The sequence below is a fragment of the Cryptomeria japonica genome, chromosome 8 (genome assembly GCF_030272615.1).
Source record: "Cryptomeria japonica chromosome 8, Sugi_1.0, whole genome shotgun sequence".
Taxonomy (NCBI): domain Eukaryota; kingdom Viridiplantae; phylum Streptophyta; class Pinopsida; order Cupressales; family Cupressaceae; genus Cryptomeria; species Cryptomeria japonica.
This window is the reverse complement of record NC_081412.1, coordinates 410,833,214-410,848,806: the sequence shown is the minus strand read 5'-3', so window position 1 is coordinate 410,848,806 and position 15,593 is coordinate 410,833,214. Positions and strand designations below refer to the sequence as shown.

Sequence of the window (15,593 nt, the reverse complement as noted above, 5' to 3'; positions counted from 1 at the left end):
CACAAAGATGCGGATATTGTGATGCTTCAAGAGTTAAAGGCCATTAAATTCATGCTTGAGGTCAACCTTGACTTCATCTGGAAGGATGCAATTAAGATTTGCACAAATCATGAGAAAGGCAGAGGGGGATCAGGTATCCTTTTCAACCCTAAATGGAAAGACTCCATTATTAATCATGGGCAGTCACCTTGTAATAGAGCTGTTGGGTCACCCTCAATATTGATAACTCCACTATAGGGGTCTATTCAATTTATGCACCCAATGATTACAGGTATAGTTTTGCACTTTGGGATTAGATTGGATCACTCCCTGACATCCTGTGGGTTTTAGGGGGTGATTTTAACATGGTAAAAAATCCTGTGGACAAAACAGGGGGAGTTCCTTTTGAGTGGAAAGGCAATGAGAGATTACATTGGGATAGAATGAAGAGCGTTAAGAAACTGTTTTGATCCCCTAGAAGGAAGGAAGCATTTCAATAGAGGGATATGGTACACATGGTGTAACTTTCAGAAGGGGGAGAATAGGATATATTGCAGACTGGAGAGGTTTTATACTGATAAGTTCCATTTCTCTTTTAAGCCAAATAGTCAAGGTGATCCAATAGTGGTATGGCCGACCTCACTTTCCGACCACCACCCTATCATTTCTCATATCCAGATCAAGGACTGCACTCACAATCAGTGTGCCACCAATAATAAGTTTCTCCTAAATACTCAGCTTCTCAAGGATCAGGATGTACTGGCCGCAGTCAAGATTATTAGATGCTTCAACAGAGAAGCTAATGTGCAGCATTCTCTTATCAGTAAATGGGAAAAAATGTGAATAGCTGGCAGTGCTTATTTAAGACTGTGGTCCAGAAAAAGGCAAAAGATAGTAGATATGTAGAAAGTGTCCTTACTAATAAACTGCATCATGCAGAAGAAGGAATCCAAAATAACCTAAGCAATTCAGACTTAAATATGCAAGTTACACAGATCATAAATGCTCTTAGAAGACATCAACAAGTCAAGGTGAAGGGGGCTATGGGTAGAGCCCGTAGCCAATGGGTGCAAGTAGGAGATAAAGGGACTAAGTTTTTCTTCAACTTTCTTTGTCAGAAACAGAGCAGAGAGAAAATAGATAGACTATGGGTGAAAAACAGAGAAATCACAGAATTGAAAGATATTAAGGGGGCCTTTAGATCCTTCTACCAAGACCTCTTTTCATCAGAAGACACGCCTTCTTCACAGGCTATGAGAGACAAATGCAGGAAGCTTATCCCTAATAAGATCTCTATAGAAGACTCAGTGAAATCTTAGTAAAAGGATCTCTGTAGTTGAAATAGAAAAGGCTATTCGGGCTCTAAATAATGATAAAGCCCCAGGACATGATTGGCTGCCTATTGAATTCTATAAAGCTAATAGTGATTGGATTAGTGAAGAATTGCTTGGAATGTATGAAGAGGCCATCGAGCATGGGACTTTGGGCAAATTCATTAACAAAGGGATTATAAAACTACTTCCCAAAGGAGATAAAGGCCATATAAGAAATTGGAGGCTTGTTATATTGCTCAATGTGTCATACATGATCTTGGCTAAAATACTAGCCCACAGGCTTGAGACAATTCTGCCTAAGTTTATCTGCCCAACCCAAACCGGATTCATAAAGGGAAGATATATCCTTGAGAATCTCATTACTAGCTGGGAAGCAATGGAATGGGCCAGAGTTACCAATCAAAATGCTGCAATGTTTCTTGTTGACTTCGAGAAAGCATATGATAGGGTTGAATGGGAGTTCATTCTATTGAAGTTGGAATCTTTTGGGTTTCCCAAGGAGTTTTGTCAAATAGTGAAGGTCCTCCTCAAAGATGCCTTAGCACAAGTGGAGGTGAATGGTTCCCTAACCCAAGAAATCATTCTAAAGAGATCCATTAGGCTGGGTTGCCCATTAGCCCCGACACTATTTGTAATTGCCTCAGATGCTCTTTATTACATCCTTAGAGATAACTCCATCTCGCCCAAAACTAAAGGGATCATTCTCCTAGATAACTCAGAACTACTTAATATTCAGTTTGCTGATGATACAACTGTATTTCTTGAGCTCATGAAGCAAAACATGGAGGTCGTAGTAGAAAAGATCAAGTTTTTTGAACAAGCATCTGGGACCAAGATCTCACAGGCTAAATCCATCTTGTTAGGTTGGAAAGAGGAACCTCCGGAATGGATGATACACTTTGGGTATCAATGGGGAGGACCCAATAAATTGGTCAGATATCTGGGCATACCCTTTTCGATCTCCCCCAATCTAAAGGATATGTGGTTGTGGGTGAAAGGAAAAATTGAGAAGAAGTTGAATAGATGGGACAAGAGATACTTATCCCTTGCTGGAAGGATGCAAGTATGTTAGAAGATTCTATCCTCATATAGTATTTATTACGCTTCAGTATGGATGTTTTGTAACTATCAAATACATGAAATCCAAAAGGCAACAACTACAGAGCAGATCCGCATGCTTGCACAACTGCAGGTAGAAAAAAAGACAGTGTGGATGGAAGGCCCCATGGGGTGGACAACATGGATGGAGCCGTAGAAGATTCCTCCTCTCATGCAAACCTTTTTGATGAAGTCATTACCAGTTCGGGAGATATATATGTATATCTTTGTGATGATGGACACGTGTTTTGCGTCTATATATGTATATTTTTGTGATGAACATGTACTTAGTGTGTATAGTGTGGTATATTGCACAAGATGTGCAGGAGAGTAGATAGGGGGTAGGATATTGGACATATTATACCAGCTTATTGTTGGGATTCTTTAGCTGATGCCATAAACTCTGATATTTATCTCTTTGTAACAGTATTATTTCCTTATGCTTAATATAAAAAAAAATAAAATTATAAATGTTATAATAATTATTAAAATAAATAAGAATAAAAATTAATTATACTAAACATATAAGTTATTTTAAAAATTTTAAGTTAAATAATCTCATTACTAAAATTTTGATATGATACACATTATATATTTTATAGTACAATAATTATTAAAATAAATAATAACTAATTTAAAAAAAAACAACTTAAGCATATAGTTTATCCTTGAAAAAATTTAAATGTAAAAAAATATATTTATAAAAAAATTATTATATATGTATATGTATTTTGAAGATTAAATACTAATATTATTACAATAAATAAAATTAAAAAATTAAACATATAATTTACTACTGAAAAATTTAAATATATAATTTAAAAAATAATTTTATTTATTTAAAAAATTACTATTATTTATATATGTTTCTAAAACTTAAATTATTTCATTATTAAAATTTTCATATAATATATATCTTAAAATAACTTAATTATACATGATATATGTCGATTTCGGTATTGGCCAGTTGATATGTTCTTTCCGGTTAGTCTGGCAGTGTGATGAGCGAAGATGATTTCGGGTTACGGTTGATCTCTATGACTTGCAGATCATTGATTTATGTTTCTTGTGCCTTGTTCGATGTTCCCGGAGAACCGCGTGATGTTTTGTGCATTGGAAGTTGTTCTTAATGATTTGAGCCGACTTGTTATTGTTTACAAGCGACCTTCCATGTCCGGCAATAATCCGACCAATGAGAATGACTATCTCTATCGCAGTGAGAACTCCCAACATTATTCCATGTTCTATCTTCCACCTCCATCCAAATGTGAAGAGAGGTTGGGTGAGGCCCAACAATCCAAGATCGATTCGCCCCTGCCAAATAGTAGGGCAATTCAATGGCCCTTATAATAGTAAGGGCCTGAGGACCTCCAATGACATCTACGTCCACGGCTAGTTTAGCCCGGAACACACTAGTAGGGGCCCAAGTGAAAAGAAGGGTGGGGACCATGGAACTATTGCTTCCTCTCCATTTTTCTTAGGTGCTAATACTGCCGGTACTGCACAAGGGCTCAGACTCTCCCTGATCAAACCTTTCTTCAACAACTCCTACACTTGTCTATTCAGTTCTTCATTCTCTGCCGGTGTCAACCGGTGTGTAGCTTTGTTAGGCAAACTAGCTCTAGGAACCAAGTCCATGCAATGACTAATACTTCTAACAGGTGGCAATCCATAAGGTACATTGTTTGAAATGATGTCCTCATATTCTGTCAGCAAATCTCTTATCTCTTTCGGGTGTTCTCCTTCCGGTTCCGTAATTAAAAAATTAAAAATAATTTAACAAATCTATAAAATAAATAAAACAATACAATGTTTATAAAAGAAACTTATAAAAGAAATAGTAATATAAAGTTTAAACTAGTAAAAGAATAATAATAACAACATATAAAACATAAGAAACTGAAAAAAAGAAGAATTATATAAAAAAATATGAATATATTTAAAAAACATGAACTATTAAAAAATAAATTAAACATTAAAACCGCTCGAACAGTAGAAGGTACGACGATATGGAAGGCTGATTGGCAGCACATACGGTGATAGGCATAGACATAGATGTATGCGAGGCATAGTTCAGCGATTTATGTGGCTGGATATTCAGTGCCGAGGCAACATCTCCTTCTGCATTGATGTTAACTATATGTACATGCTATGCATTTCTCTTGGGAAAATTGTTGATATTTGCCTGCCCAAAATTAGGGAGACAAGGTGACTTAGAGTTTTTACCTTTGTCAAGTTTAGAAAGGTGGAGGTAGATATGGCCATCAAGGGTCTAGATGGGGAAAATTGGAATGGAAGAGTAATTTGAGTTTGCATGGCTTCTTCAAAGGTGGCTCTCTCTTTGTTTGTTGCTTCTATTGTTCAATATTTTATTGCTAACTAGCTCTCTTCCTCTATCTCCTTGGGGATGCACCTGGGTGAGATGGTATCAAATGATGAGATGGAGATGCATTGTTTATAACTTTAGAGGGCTCTTGGGTGGAAAGCCCTCCTTTTGATATAGACAAAAACAATCCCTATGATGTGCATGGGAGGGACAAATCTATAAGATCTTCTTATTCAGATAAGTTTGCGGATCACACTTTGGGTACTTGGGAGTTTAGGTGAGGCTCATATTTACATGCCCTTGCTAAATCCTGCATTCTTATCATCTATATTGATTCAATGGCTAGTGTTTGCATTCCTTCAACACTCAAATCTCCCCACAGGTCATGGTTATGATAATTGAGAATCAAGGGATAAGACTCTATCCATGTCCATTAATCCTTCAAGCTATGTGAACAACAACAATATCTTGGCTATGTCCAACAGTAATAATCAGATGAGCTTATCCTTTCCCAAGTCTAATGCATGCATTCTAGAAATTATTATGGATTTAGAGACCTTTGAGTGAGAGGCATTTTCAATTATTCATACTTTCATCTATAAATTTTACACATTTTGACCTATTATGATTGAATAACATGAGTTTATTTTCAAGACTTGGAAACCATAGGTGGATGGTGAAATTATTTATCCTTGTGCTTGTAAGTACTTCATTCTAGAATTTAGCTTTGTGAAGGTCAAGAGTATGTTTTGAGGTCTGTTTCATGGGCTTTGAAAGATAAATTTCTATTCATTAGACCCTAGTTTTTTTTCTTTTGATCCTTGTAGTGATTCCAATACTTTTGTTCTCATTTTGATCAAACTTCCTTATTTGTTGCTTTCATACTAGGGGTTTGTTGGTTTGGGAAGCATTGCAAAATATTTCGAAGGAATTGTGTGTTTGGCAAATGAGACCGCAAATAGGACCAATACAACAATGATCTTTTGAAGGAGTTCCCCGAGGAAATTTCTCTAAAGGTTAGTGATAGATTTTGGAGGCAACTAGAGGATTATGAAAACAAATGGAATGCTATTGATGGTTGTTCCACAAAAGGATTGGAGGCTGTTGAGGGTACACTTTTGATTCCCCACTCTCCCTTTCTTAAGGACTTGGTGCTGTTTAAGACTTGGAGAAGATCTTGTGCATGCTTGACACAACAATAATGGCTCTAGGTCCATTTATTGTGAAGTGCATTGAGGCTAAGTTGGATGTAGTCTTCAAAGATTCAAAAAGTGATTTGTGCATCCAAGAAATACTAAGGAGGATATTGCCTTGTCTCCTTAAGAGCATGATTGAACTGAGGTGAAGAAAAACAGAAAGAGCTCCATGGAAGTATTCACTCAATGAGTCAAAGATCTTTCATTTTGAAGAAGATTGTGCCATAATCATAAATGATGAAGTTGTTAAACACACGAAGGTGAGCCTCTTTTTTAAGAGTAGAATTGGTGATCTGTAGGTTACTAGTATCTTATACACTATTTTTGCAGTTCTTGGATGCCTAACCCAAGTTTACTAATAGAAAAAGCCTTAATGATAGGCTTAGTAATAAATTTCTTGGACCTTACTTGAATTTTGTGTTTCCATTGTCATTGAATCTTTATTTGGACTGTGAAGCAAGGAGGTGTTCACTTAGATCTCTTTTTGGACAACATTTGAATCCATCTAGTAGCCATTTTGCTATCTTTGAGTCAAGTTCTGTGGTTTAAGGGTATCTTGTTGAGTAGTTTTCTCTAAGAGAGTGAGTGGCAGAGGAGTGGAGAATGGGATTGGTGTGGGGCAATTATTGTCTCAGCCTTGACATAAGTAAAACATCCCCTTTTTTTTCTGTGTTACTCTTTGCAGATATAGGATGAGATTTATCAAAAAATGACTCCACTAAACTATGTATTTCTATTTTCTCAGAATCCTATCTAGACTATGAAGCTCAAGCAAATGAGGCTGTTGCCTAGATCATTTTTTGGACAAATTTTGAGTTCATCTATCAGCCATTTTACTATCTTGAGTCCAGTACTGTTGTTTGAGGGTATCTTGTTGAGCATCTTTATCTAAGAGAAGATGTTTTTTTCATTGTAGGGAAATCCTTAACCAAGTGGCTTTTCTCTTTATAGGAAAAACATGCATTCAGTTTGTCCCAGAAATGGACCCCCTAATTGACTGTACAACTTGGCCCAAATATGCCAATTTCTGAACATATCTTGAGTAACATCCATCTTGACGCTCATGTGAGGTTAGACTCTCAAAATTAACATTTTACTAATAGAGTTCAAGAAGATTGTACTGAATCTGATGGTTATGTGATGAAGAAATAATTGCAAAGTAGAATTAAAGAAATATAGCCCAGCTCACATAGGAAGGTGAATTCTATTCAAACTCTTAGGATCAAAGAAAACCTTCAACTTGGAGGCAGGAAAGGTTGCCACAACAAATATAAATACGATATTATAATATGGCATTTGACTGAAAGTGTATCTCCTCTTGATGCCCCAAATGGAGGGAATATTTCATAGCTAGGATACACATGTTTCCCAACCATTGCACTAGATATGGCTTCTGAGGAAATCCCATAAGGAAAAAAATTGCAGAATATTTTTGAAAATACCGATATCATTAAATGCAAAGAAGATGGGCTAGGGATGGGTAACACACCCTGTCTTGGAGTAGAACATTCTGTTCCATTCCCAGTGTAGAGAGTAGAAACTACTTCTTCACTGGAAGGATATATCCACTGTTATCTTTAGCTGTTTAGTCACCTGCAGATTTGCTTACTTGGAGAATCTTCTTCATCTCTACAAGAATTACACATTTTGTCAAATTGTAATGTGATCTTTTTCATGTTATACGGCTTTATTCAGGCACTATAGTACTGGGATTATGTAAAAACTGGAAAAGACAATCAACATTTTTCCAATTAGTCATGTTAATGTGGATTCATATCTTCCTAAATTGAAGGGCACAACATTTTGTTCAGTTTTATGATAAGTGGCCTTTGAATGATTGTGAAGAATTATCATTTGATCTGTAGTACCCCTACCCTAGTCTATTTCTAACCTTGGCTTAATCTTGATTAGTTTATCGTAATATTATGTTATAGCCAGATGTGGATTTTACACGTAGCTATTGATGTGGTTTTTTCACTAGTTGTATGCAAGTTGTTTTGTGTACCTATTTTGTGGTATTAATATTGAGCTGACGCTTTCATTAAATTGTATATATGTATGCATGTATGACTCTTGGTTGCAGGAAATTTCAGGTATTACGCCGCATGAGTGCGAGGTTCGTCTTCACCTAGATGTGCAGGTTTGAGTGTACCTTTTTAATCCTTAGAGTCGGATTAGGTGGTCGTAAGACCCTAGTCGACCTTAGTCGTGCTCTAGTGAGCATCGCCAGTCGTCGTCAGTAATCCCTTTTATTTGGGTTTGCGAGTCGTCTGTTTGGTTGACCTTCTCAGTTTGCGTGCTTGGTGTGCCTGGTTAAATTGATTAATTAGTCCTTAGTAATTATCCTGATTAAATATGCGTTTGTGCATTGAAGATTAATGGGTTAAATTAATCTGGTTTCCGTTATGCGATTTCCGTTGATATGAATTGCTTATTTTAAATTGGGAGTGAATTTGATTAAATGAGAAAATCGTTTTGGTTTTGAATAGCAAGTTAATTTGTTGTATAGTTAGAAAAGTATTAAAATTTGGAGAATTATTTGTAAATAAAAGTTTTTATTCCAAAAATAGAATTCTTGGGTCAACTCTTCCATATAACCCAAATTTGGGGAAATTTGGAAGGATGGACATTTTTGGAGGAATTTTGGTTGGGAAAGATTTTGGAGATGAAATTGGAGGATTTTGGATGGAGAAGGGAGGATTTGGGAGCTGGAGATTTGGACTCTCAACAGATCTTGCCAGGAACGCGAGATCAGGTAGGATTTATCTCTCAATTTTAGTTTTTTTTTTGTTTGATATGGAAATGTGATATCAATCTCAGTTTGTTGAAACCGAATTTGTATTGAATTGGAATTCTTTATCAAACCTGGTAGTGGGCGTTTTGTTTTATAAAGCTCGAACTGTGTTTTGAAAAGAAGGAAAATATATTTGTTTCGCCCCTGTGCGTTGTTCTTTTTTTTAATGAAATCGAGCTGGGCAAAAATGTCAGAAAACCCGAACTGGGCGTTTGTGTTTATTTACGAACTGTGTGTTCTAATTAAAATTTAAAACGTATTTGTTTTTACCCCTGTGCGTTTTTATCTTTTTAAACGGACTGTGTGTTCGAATTAAAATTTAAAACGTAATTGTTTTTATGGACTGTGCGTTTTTTTTTTTTTTTGTTGAGGCGAACTGGGCGAGTTTTTAATAATAAACACGAGCTGTGTTTTGGGGATTGGAGGCGGGGAGCGGAGCTCCACCCGCTCCGCCTCCCCTCTCTCCCCCGCTCCTCCCCTTTCTCCTCCCCTCTTCCCCGCGAGCTCCCCTTACCTCCGCCCGCCTACGGCTCACGGTGGTGGCCGTAGGGGCCGTAGTGGCCGCAGGGCGCCGCGGCACCTGCGGGCACCACCGCGAGCGCCGCCTGCGGCTAGGGTTAGGGCACGGCGCCTCGCCCATATTGTTAATGCGTTTTTTTTTGTATAAAAGAAAACATAGTTTTTAAAATCGTTTTTTTTAATGTATTTTTTTTAGTTTTTAAAAAAAAAATGCATATGGTTTTAATGTCATGTTAATGAATATTATTTTAATGATTAAGCTTCCTATTATTGATTAATGATTATTATATATGTGATTAATGGAAATTAATTTGTTTATTTAAACTAATCGATATTAATTCGAAATTTGTGCAAATACATTAATTATTAGTGAGATATATTTTATTAATAGAGATTAATAATTATATATTAACTAATAATTAACTGGGTTATTGTGCACTATTAGTCCTTAATTGTGTATATTTTATTTATCGTGGAATAATAAATATACTCTTTTATTAACAGTTCATTTTGGATTCTGCTATACGTGCGTAGGGAAGTAAGACTTGGATTTTGGAAATGATTATCTTCATTTGGATTCCCTTTTTATATTATATTTCTGTGATCCGTATAGAGCAACTGGGTGTGAAAATATGAAACTGTAGAGGACGGTTTAGAACCAGTATGTTTATGACGTTTGATTGGAGATTAAATATCTTATTTATTTGATTAATGGTTGTCTGAGTTTAATTAATATGATTTGGTTTAAAAAAAAAAAACTCGTTATGACTTTATATGTCTGTTCTATGCTTTGAAACTTAGAGAGTTATAAAACCAAGAACAACTTATCCCTTGATGAGGTAGATAACTGTAAGCTGATTTAGATCTTGTAGAAAACTTGATCGATCTTAATGTTTAAATCAATTTGAGGAAATATTATCTTTTCTGATTATTGCCTTTGCGAGTTTAATTGCTGTATTCGCCTTTAATTATGAAATGGCATGTTTTGCTTTATTTAGTAGGACCCTGTCGTATGGCTTGACTTGGGGTACCTGTTTCAGTCCTCGATTTCCGAGTTGACTATTGTATTGTGGTAGTGTCGTTTTGATCGTATCCTCCTTGCGTGTGTGTCGAATGATGATTGTGGTTGACCGTTGTTGGTCGGGTCTCTAATTAGAGTACCGATAGTAAGTGTTCATCTTTGAGTCGTGTTTGACCTGATGTTTGTCTCTCTCTTTGAACTCCGTTCGTCAGACCATGTATATTCTTTGGTTGTTTGAGTTCGTCTGAGTTTGACCTAGTGTCGTATGGGAAAGTGGCTTTCGATTGGGGGCCGCGCCCAAAGTGGCTGCTGGGTAACCCGTCGAAAGTGAGTCTAATAAGTGATAACCTAAGTAGATTAGAATGTAATCTCTAATTAAGATAATGTGCCTCACACATGGGACGAGTGCTATCATAGATTCGACATGCTGTGAGAAGGCCTGAAATGGCAAACCATCTTCCTTGTCTTCACGAGAGGATGTGTGGGTCCACATGAGGCTTGGATGGGCCGGAAGTTCGGATTAGGGTGCCAGGGTGACCCAGTGTATGGGGCCGGGACCTATGAAGACTTGCCATGGTATCCATACCAGGTTGTGTGATGACACTTGTCCCTACGTTCGCTAGTGTGTTGTCGTTTGTCCTGTTTTGAGTACCTTTGTGGGTCGTCCTTTTGTCTCTGCCCTTGTGAGTCTCGGTTTCATGTTAGACCTTGGGTGGTGATAGCTCAGTATTATGGATGCTCTCATGGACCTCTTGTTTTAGCTTTGATTATGTTCAGCTGGATCCTGTTCTTTTCAAGGATCGTTTATGTATTAATGGACCGATGTGGTCGTTTGTATATTGTTTATGTATCGCCTTGATGGCTGGATAGTACTTGGTGTAACCTCTTGTGTTCTTAACTTTATTAATTATCAGAGGGGTCTTGCAGTTGAGCAGACCCGGAGATGTAGCCCTTTAGGGGTGAACTCCGAGATCATTATGGTGTCATGTGATGTATTCTCTTATGTTCCTTTATTTAGCTTTATCATGTTTGTTTAGCTTATGTTAGAATGGTTAAGTGGATAAATGGAATTAACTTTAAATGCTTATATTCAGTTCTTTCTTGAATGCCATGTTGATCGAATGCATAATTGGTTGAGATGCGATTTATCGTAAATGCATGTGTGTAATCGTCTTTTGAAATGCAATAAGTTGGAATATGAAAGAATGTAACTTAGAGTAATGAATTATACTCAGTTGTTGTTAAGGAATTTAAATATGCTTGGAAAAGATCTCTTATGTTATGATGAAATCCTAGTGTATTAGAATGTTAGACGTATGGTTTGTAATCTTAAAGGAAAAGCTTGAATGAAGTTTATGAATAGATCTTAATGGATGAATCCTTGTTGTGATTTATATTTCCCTCTTTTGAAAGGAATTATCCTAAGTAAGAATTATCTCGTTATTAAGATAGTTAGCTTATTGGATTAATTGTGTGAGTTAAGTGAAATGTGAAATTTAAGTAATCTCGTTGGGAAACTCTTTAGGTGTTAGTTGAAGTCTTCCGCTATGTAATCTGAATCTTTTATATCTTGTTGCATCTTATGTGTTGTAACTTTTAAAAAAAAAATTATTGCACTCTATTCTTGTGTTATGGCTTAATCCCTTCGGGGTTTCCTGGCGGGGCATTACATGATCTCTTATTTCCCTATAAGAAAATGATTTGTAATTATAGCTTCATCCTCAGTTTCCAGAAATGTTGCCTTTCTCAACTACTGATTTGATATCTTCTTAATATAGGCTGGCATACGCATATTTGTGACTGGAGGAATTGGTGGTGTGCATCGACATGGTGAAACCAGTAAGATTACACTTGCTTTGATTATTCTTTAAATTAGTAATGAGAATGTATGGAATATACAAACTGACTCTAGTATACAACAATAAATTAGAGTGACAATGTTGAATTTGTAGCCAAAAATAGTATTGAGATATAAAGATTATCATAGTTTCCCATCAAAAAAAAACTTAGAACTCTTGATATCATATGCTAATAGAATGAGCTTGCCTGAGGGGATTGTTAGATTTATAATGTTAGCAAGCCTTTTATTCTAAATCATGATTTCTGTGATTGAGAAACAGAAGGAAAGATGAGACAATGTGCTTAGCATTCTACCATTTGACTGCCTAACTATTAAAAATATGAGGCAATGGATATGCTGTTCTCAGACTATCTTAAGGCTAGATATTTAGCATCTCCCATACGACATGCTTGTAATGATACCTGTACTCATGTTTGAGAGTGGAAGTATTTCCTTTTCAATTCCAGGTACTGACTTTATTCTTAATTGCTCAAAATAGTCCTTTGTCTTTATGAAGTCTGCTGCATGAATTCCATGTTTGCATCATTTTTTGTGTTGGGTGTGGCAGGAAATTTTAAAGGTCAGCACTCAGAGCTGCAAGCTTTATAAAAATTCATCCTTTGGATATATGTTGAAGTCTTCAAAATGGGTCAGATGGAATTTTGTCACCCATGGACTAACTACAAAGGTCTGAGAGTCTTCTGGCTTTCCTTTTTCCCATATGAAACACTTGTATTTTCCTTTTCTTTGTAAAGCATAAGTTTGAGACTCCCATTGACACCTCCATTGACTCTCAAGGGCCCTGTGCCACATTTTTCTGTCCACTTTTTAAGAGGACTCACCGCTTAAACTTGAATCAATAGTCCCCATCAACCTACTTCACAAATTGTAAATAAACTGTCTTTGTGTGATTGGGGAACATGACTTTTTTCCTTTTATGCATAACAGTGTTCCATGGGGGCGCGTTCCCCCCCAAAAAACCCACATCTCCTATAGGGGGACATTTCCGAGACTTGGAGACTTGGGGGAAACGTCCCCCCACAGCACCACCACTTCCACCACCTTTGGCAGAGACGCCGCTGGGTCGCTTGCTATATGTCAAATGCCATTACCTACCAATTGCAACCTTTAACTTCATGAAAACTAATGGCCTTTCATGGGGCACTCACAAAGATGTTATATTGCAGATTTTGCCGTGAAGATTTCAATTCACCTCTATTTTTATATTAGCAACACCCCACCACCACTGCTCCATTGTCATCCCCCCATTGTCCCCGAATTTAGGCCCTTGGTCCCCCCATCCTCGAAACTCGTGATGCAAATGTGATGTTGATGGTTGTCATTAATGAATTGATGTCAACATATGGTATTGGTTTTAGTGATCCAAAATATGTGTTCCTAGAATCTTTGGTGCTCCGAAAGATGTGCTACAGTTGATATTCAGTGCTGATTGTTTGTGATGATTGTGATCTGGATTTCTCTGTTTTCTGGATATCGTGTTGATCGATTGTATTCATGAGTATCTTGGTCCCATTCTTATTTTTTTTGATGTGTTGGGTAGTGCTATTTTGGGTCTATTTTAGGTCCGAAATTCGAGGATGAGTAATGACATTTGTGTAGCATGAGAGTCGTGATTTGGGTTCGGAATATGTGATGGATGTAACGTGTTGAGCTGACCATTGATGTGTGTTGTGGTATGGTCTACTTCTCATTCCTTCCCAACATCAGAATGTTTAGTGTTGACCTATTTCAAATTTTTGTCTTGGTTGACTATGAATATTATGTTTCTCGGAGACAATATAAATATGTGGATGATCTGAATGTATGAGATATGGAAGGTGTGCGAGACTGAAAAAGAATGATTCGATTGATGATGTATGAAGTGTATTGTTGCTGAGGCACTAGAAACAGTTCTGGTATTGTAGATTGTGCTATAGTGGTGGATTCTCTTTTTCTTTCTTCTTCCTTCGACAGTGAGCCCTCCTGCAGTGAGCATTCTGGTAGTGAACCACTCTTTGTAAAAATCACCTTAATCGGTGCTATATATTGAGAACTAACATTCTTCGTGGTTTTTCCCCTCTTGGGTTTTCCATGTCATACCTGGTTTTCATTTTGTGATCTGTTTTGTGTATGTGCTTGCATGTTATATCTGCGGTAACTAATTATGTTGGTTATTCCGGATGTATTGAAGAAAAAGTTTAAGCTGTCAATTGATTCACCCCCCCATCCTCGGTTGCCTAGATATTTAACAATTGGTATCAGAGCTTCGGTTTCTTGGAGAAGAGCTTAACCGCTTGAGGTAGATCCTGATCCAATGGCACATAAACTAACCATTCCTATCTTTGAAGGATCCGACTATAGTTTCTGGAAAGTGAAGATGAGAGGTTACCTGATCTCCTTGGGCTATAACACTTGGAAAGCTATGGAAAATAAGTATGTACAACTGGCAAATGGTCTTACCACTCCTGATGAGATTCAACCCTATGAAGAGAATGAAAAAGAAAGGTATGCTATTTTTAGTGTTTTATCAAAGATTGAATTGACAAAAGTTATTTCATTGAATATTTGCTTATTAGGTTTGGGAAAAGTTGAGAGATATCTATGAAGGAAATGACAGAGTCAAATTATCAAAGAATCTAACAACGAAGTGCAAATATGAGAACTTGAAAATGGAAGGAGAAGATATAACAAGCTATTTTCAGAAGGTTGACAGTACAGTAAATGAAATTAGAGAACTTGGCGACACCTTGACAGATGAAGACATAATTGATAAGATTTTGATGTCTCTACCGTAAAGCTATAGTGATAAGATCTCTGCAGTTGAAAAAACTTATGATCCGAAGAAGTTTACTATGGAACAACTATATGACACATTGTTTGCATTTGAGATAAGGAAGTTTGGAAAAGACAAAGATAAATCTGAATTTGCTTTTAAAGCCTCTGAGGAAGATTCAGAAGATGAAATTTCAGATGAGATGGAAGCAAACTTTGTAAGGAAACTGAAGAAAGGCGCCGACAAATATAAAGGTATGTTAGTGTTGTCATTTTATAACACCCTTGGTCCATCAGTGAGAACTGATTAGAGATATGTTCTATGGACCAGCGTGGCCTCAATTGATCAAGAGAAGACGATGGAATCATGAAGTATGAAGTGTTATCTTGTCGGAAGTTCCTTTCCCAAGCCTTCTCTTCCTCTCTCTTTCCCGGAACTCCAGAACCCCGAGGTTTCGAAGTTCCCTTCCTTGGTCTCTTGTTCTCTTTCCCTGCAAACTCCGGCACCCCTAGGTTCCCAGGTTCCCAAGTCTTCCCAACTTCGGTGACCCAGGTCTCTGAAGTTCCTAAGTCTTCTCTTCCTCAACCTCGGAACTCCGGAACCCATAGGTTCCCAAGTTCCTAGTTCTTCTACCTTGGAACTCCAAAACCCCTAGGTTCCCAAGTTCCTAGTTCTTCTACCCCGGAACTCCGGAACCCCCAGGTTCCCAAGTT

At 37.1% G+C, this 15,593-nt stretch overlaps 1 protein-coding gene across 1 annotated transcript in view; it reads left to right on the top strand.

Annotated features, from left to right (window-relative positions):
• Nucleotides 1-15,593, top strand: part of LOC131028568 (pseudouridine-5'-phosphate glycosidase) — a 268,645-nt gene that overhangs the window by 150,790 nt on the left and 102,262 nt on the right. The window contains exon 6 of the mRNA XM_057958873.2: nucleotides 12,046-12,106. Within this exon, the coding sequence (XP_057814856.1) occupies nucleotides 12,046-12,106 (61 nt within the window). The remainder of the gene's footprint in view (nucleotides 1-12,045; nucleotides 12,107-15,593) is intronic.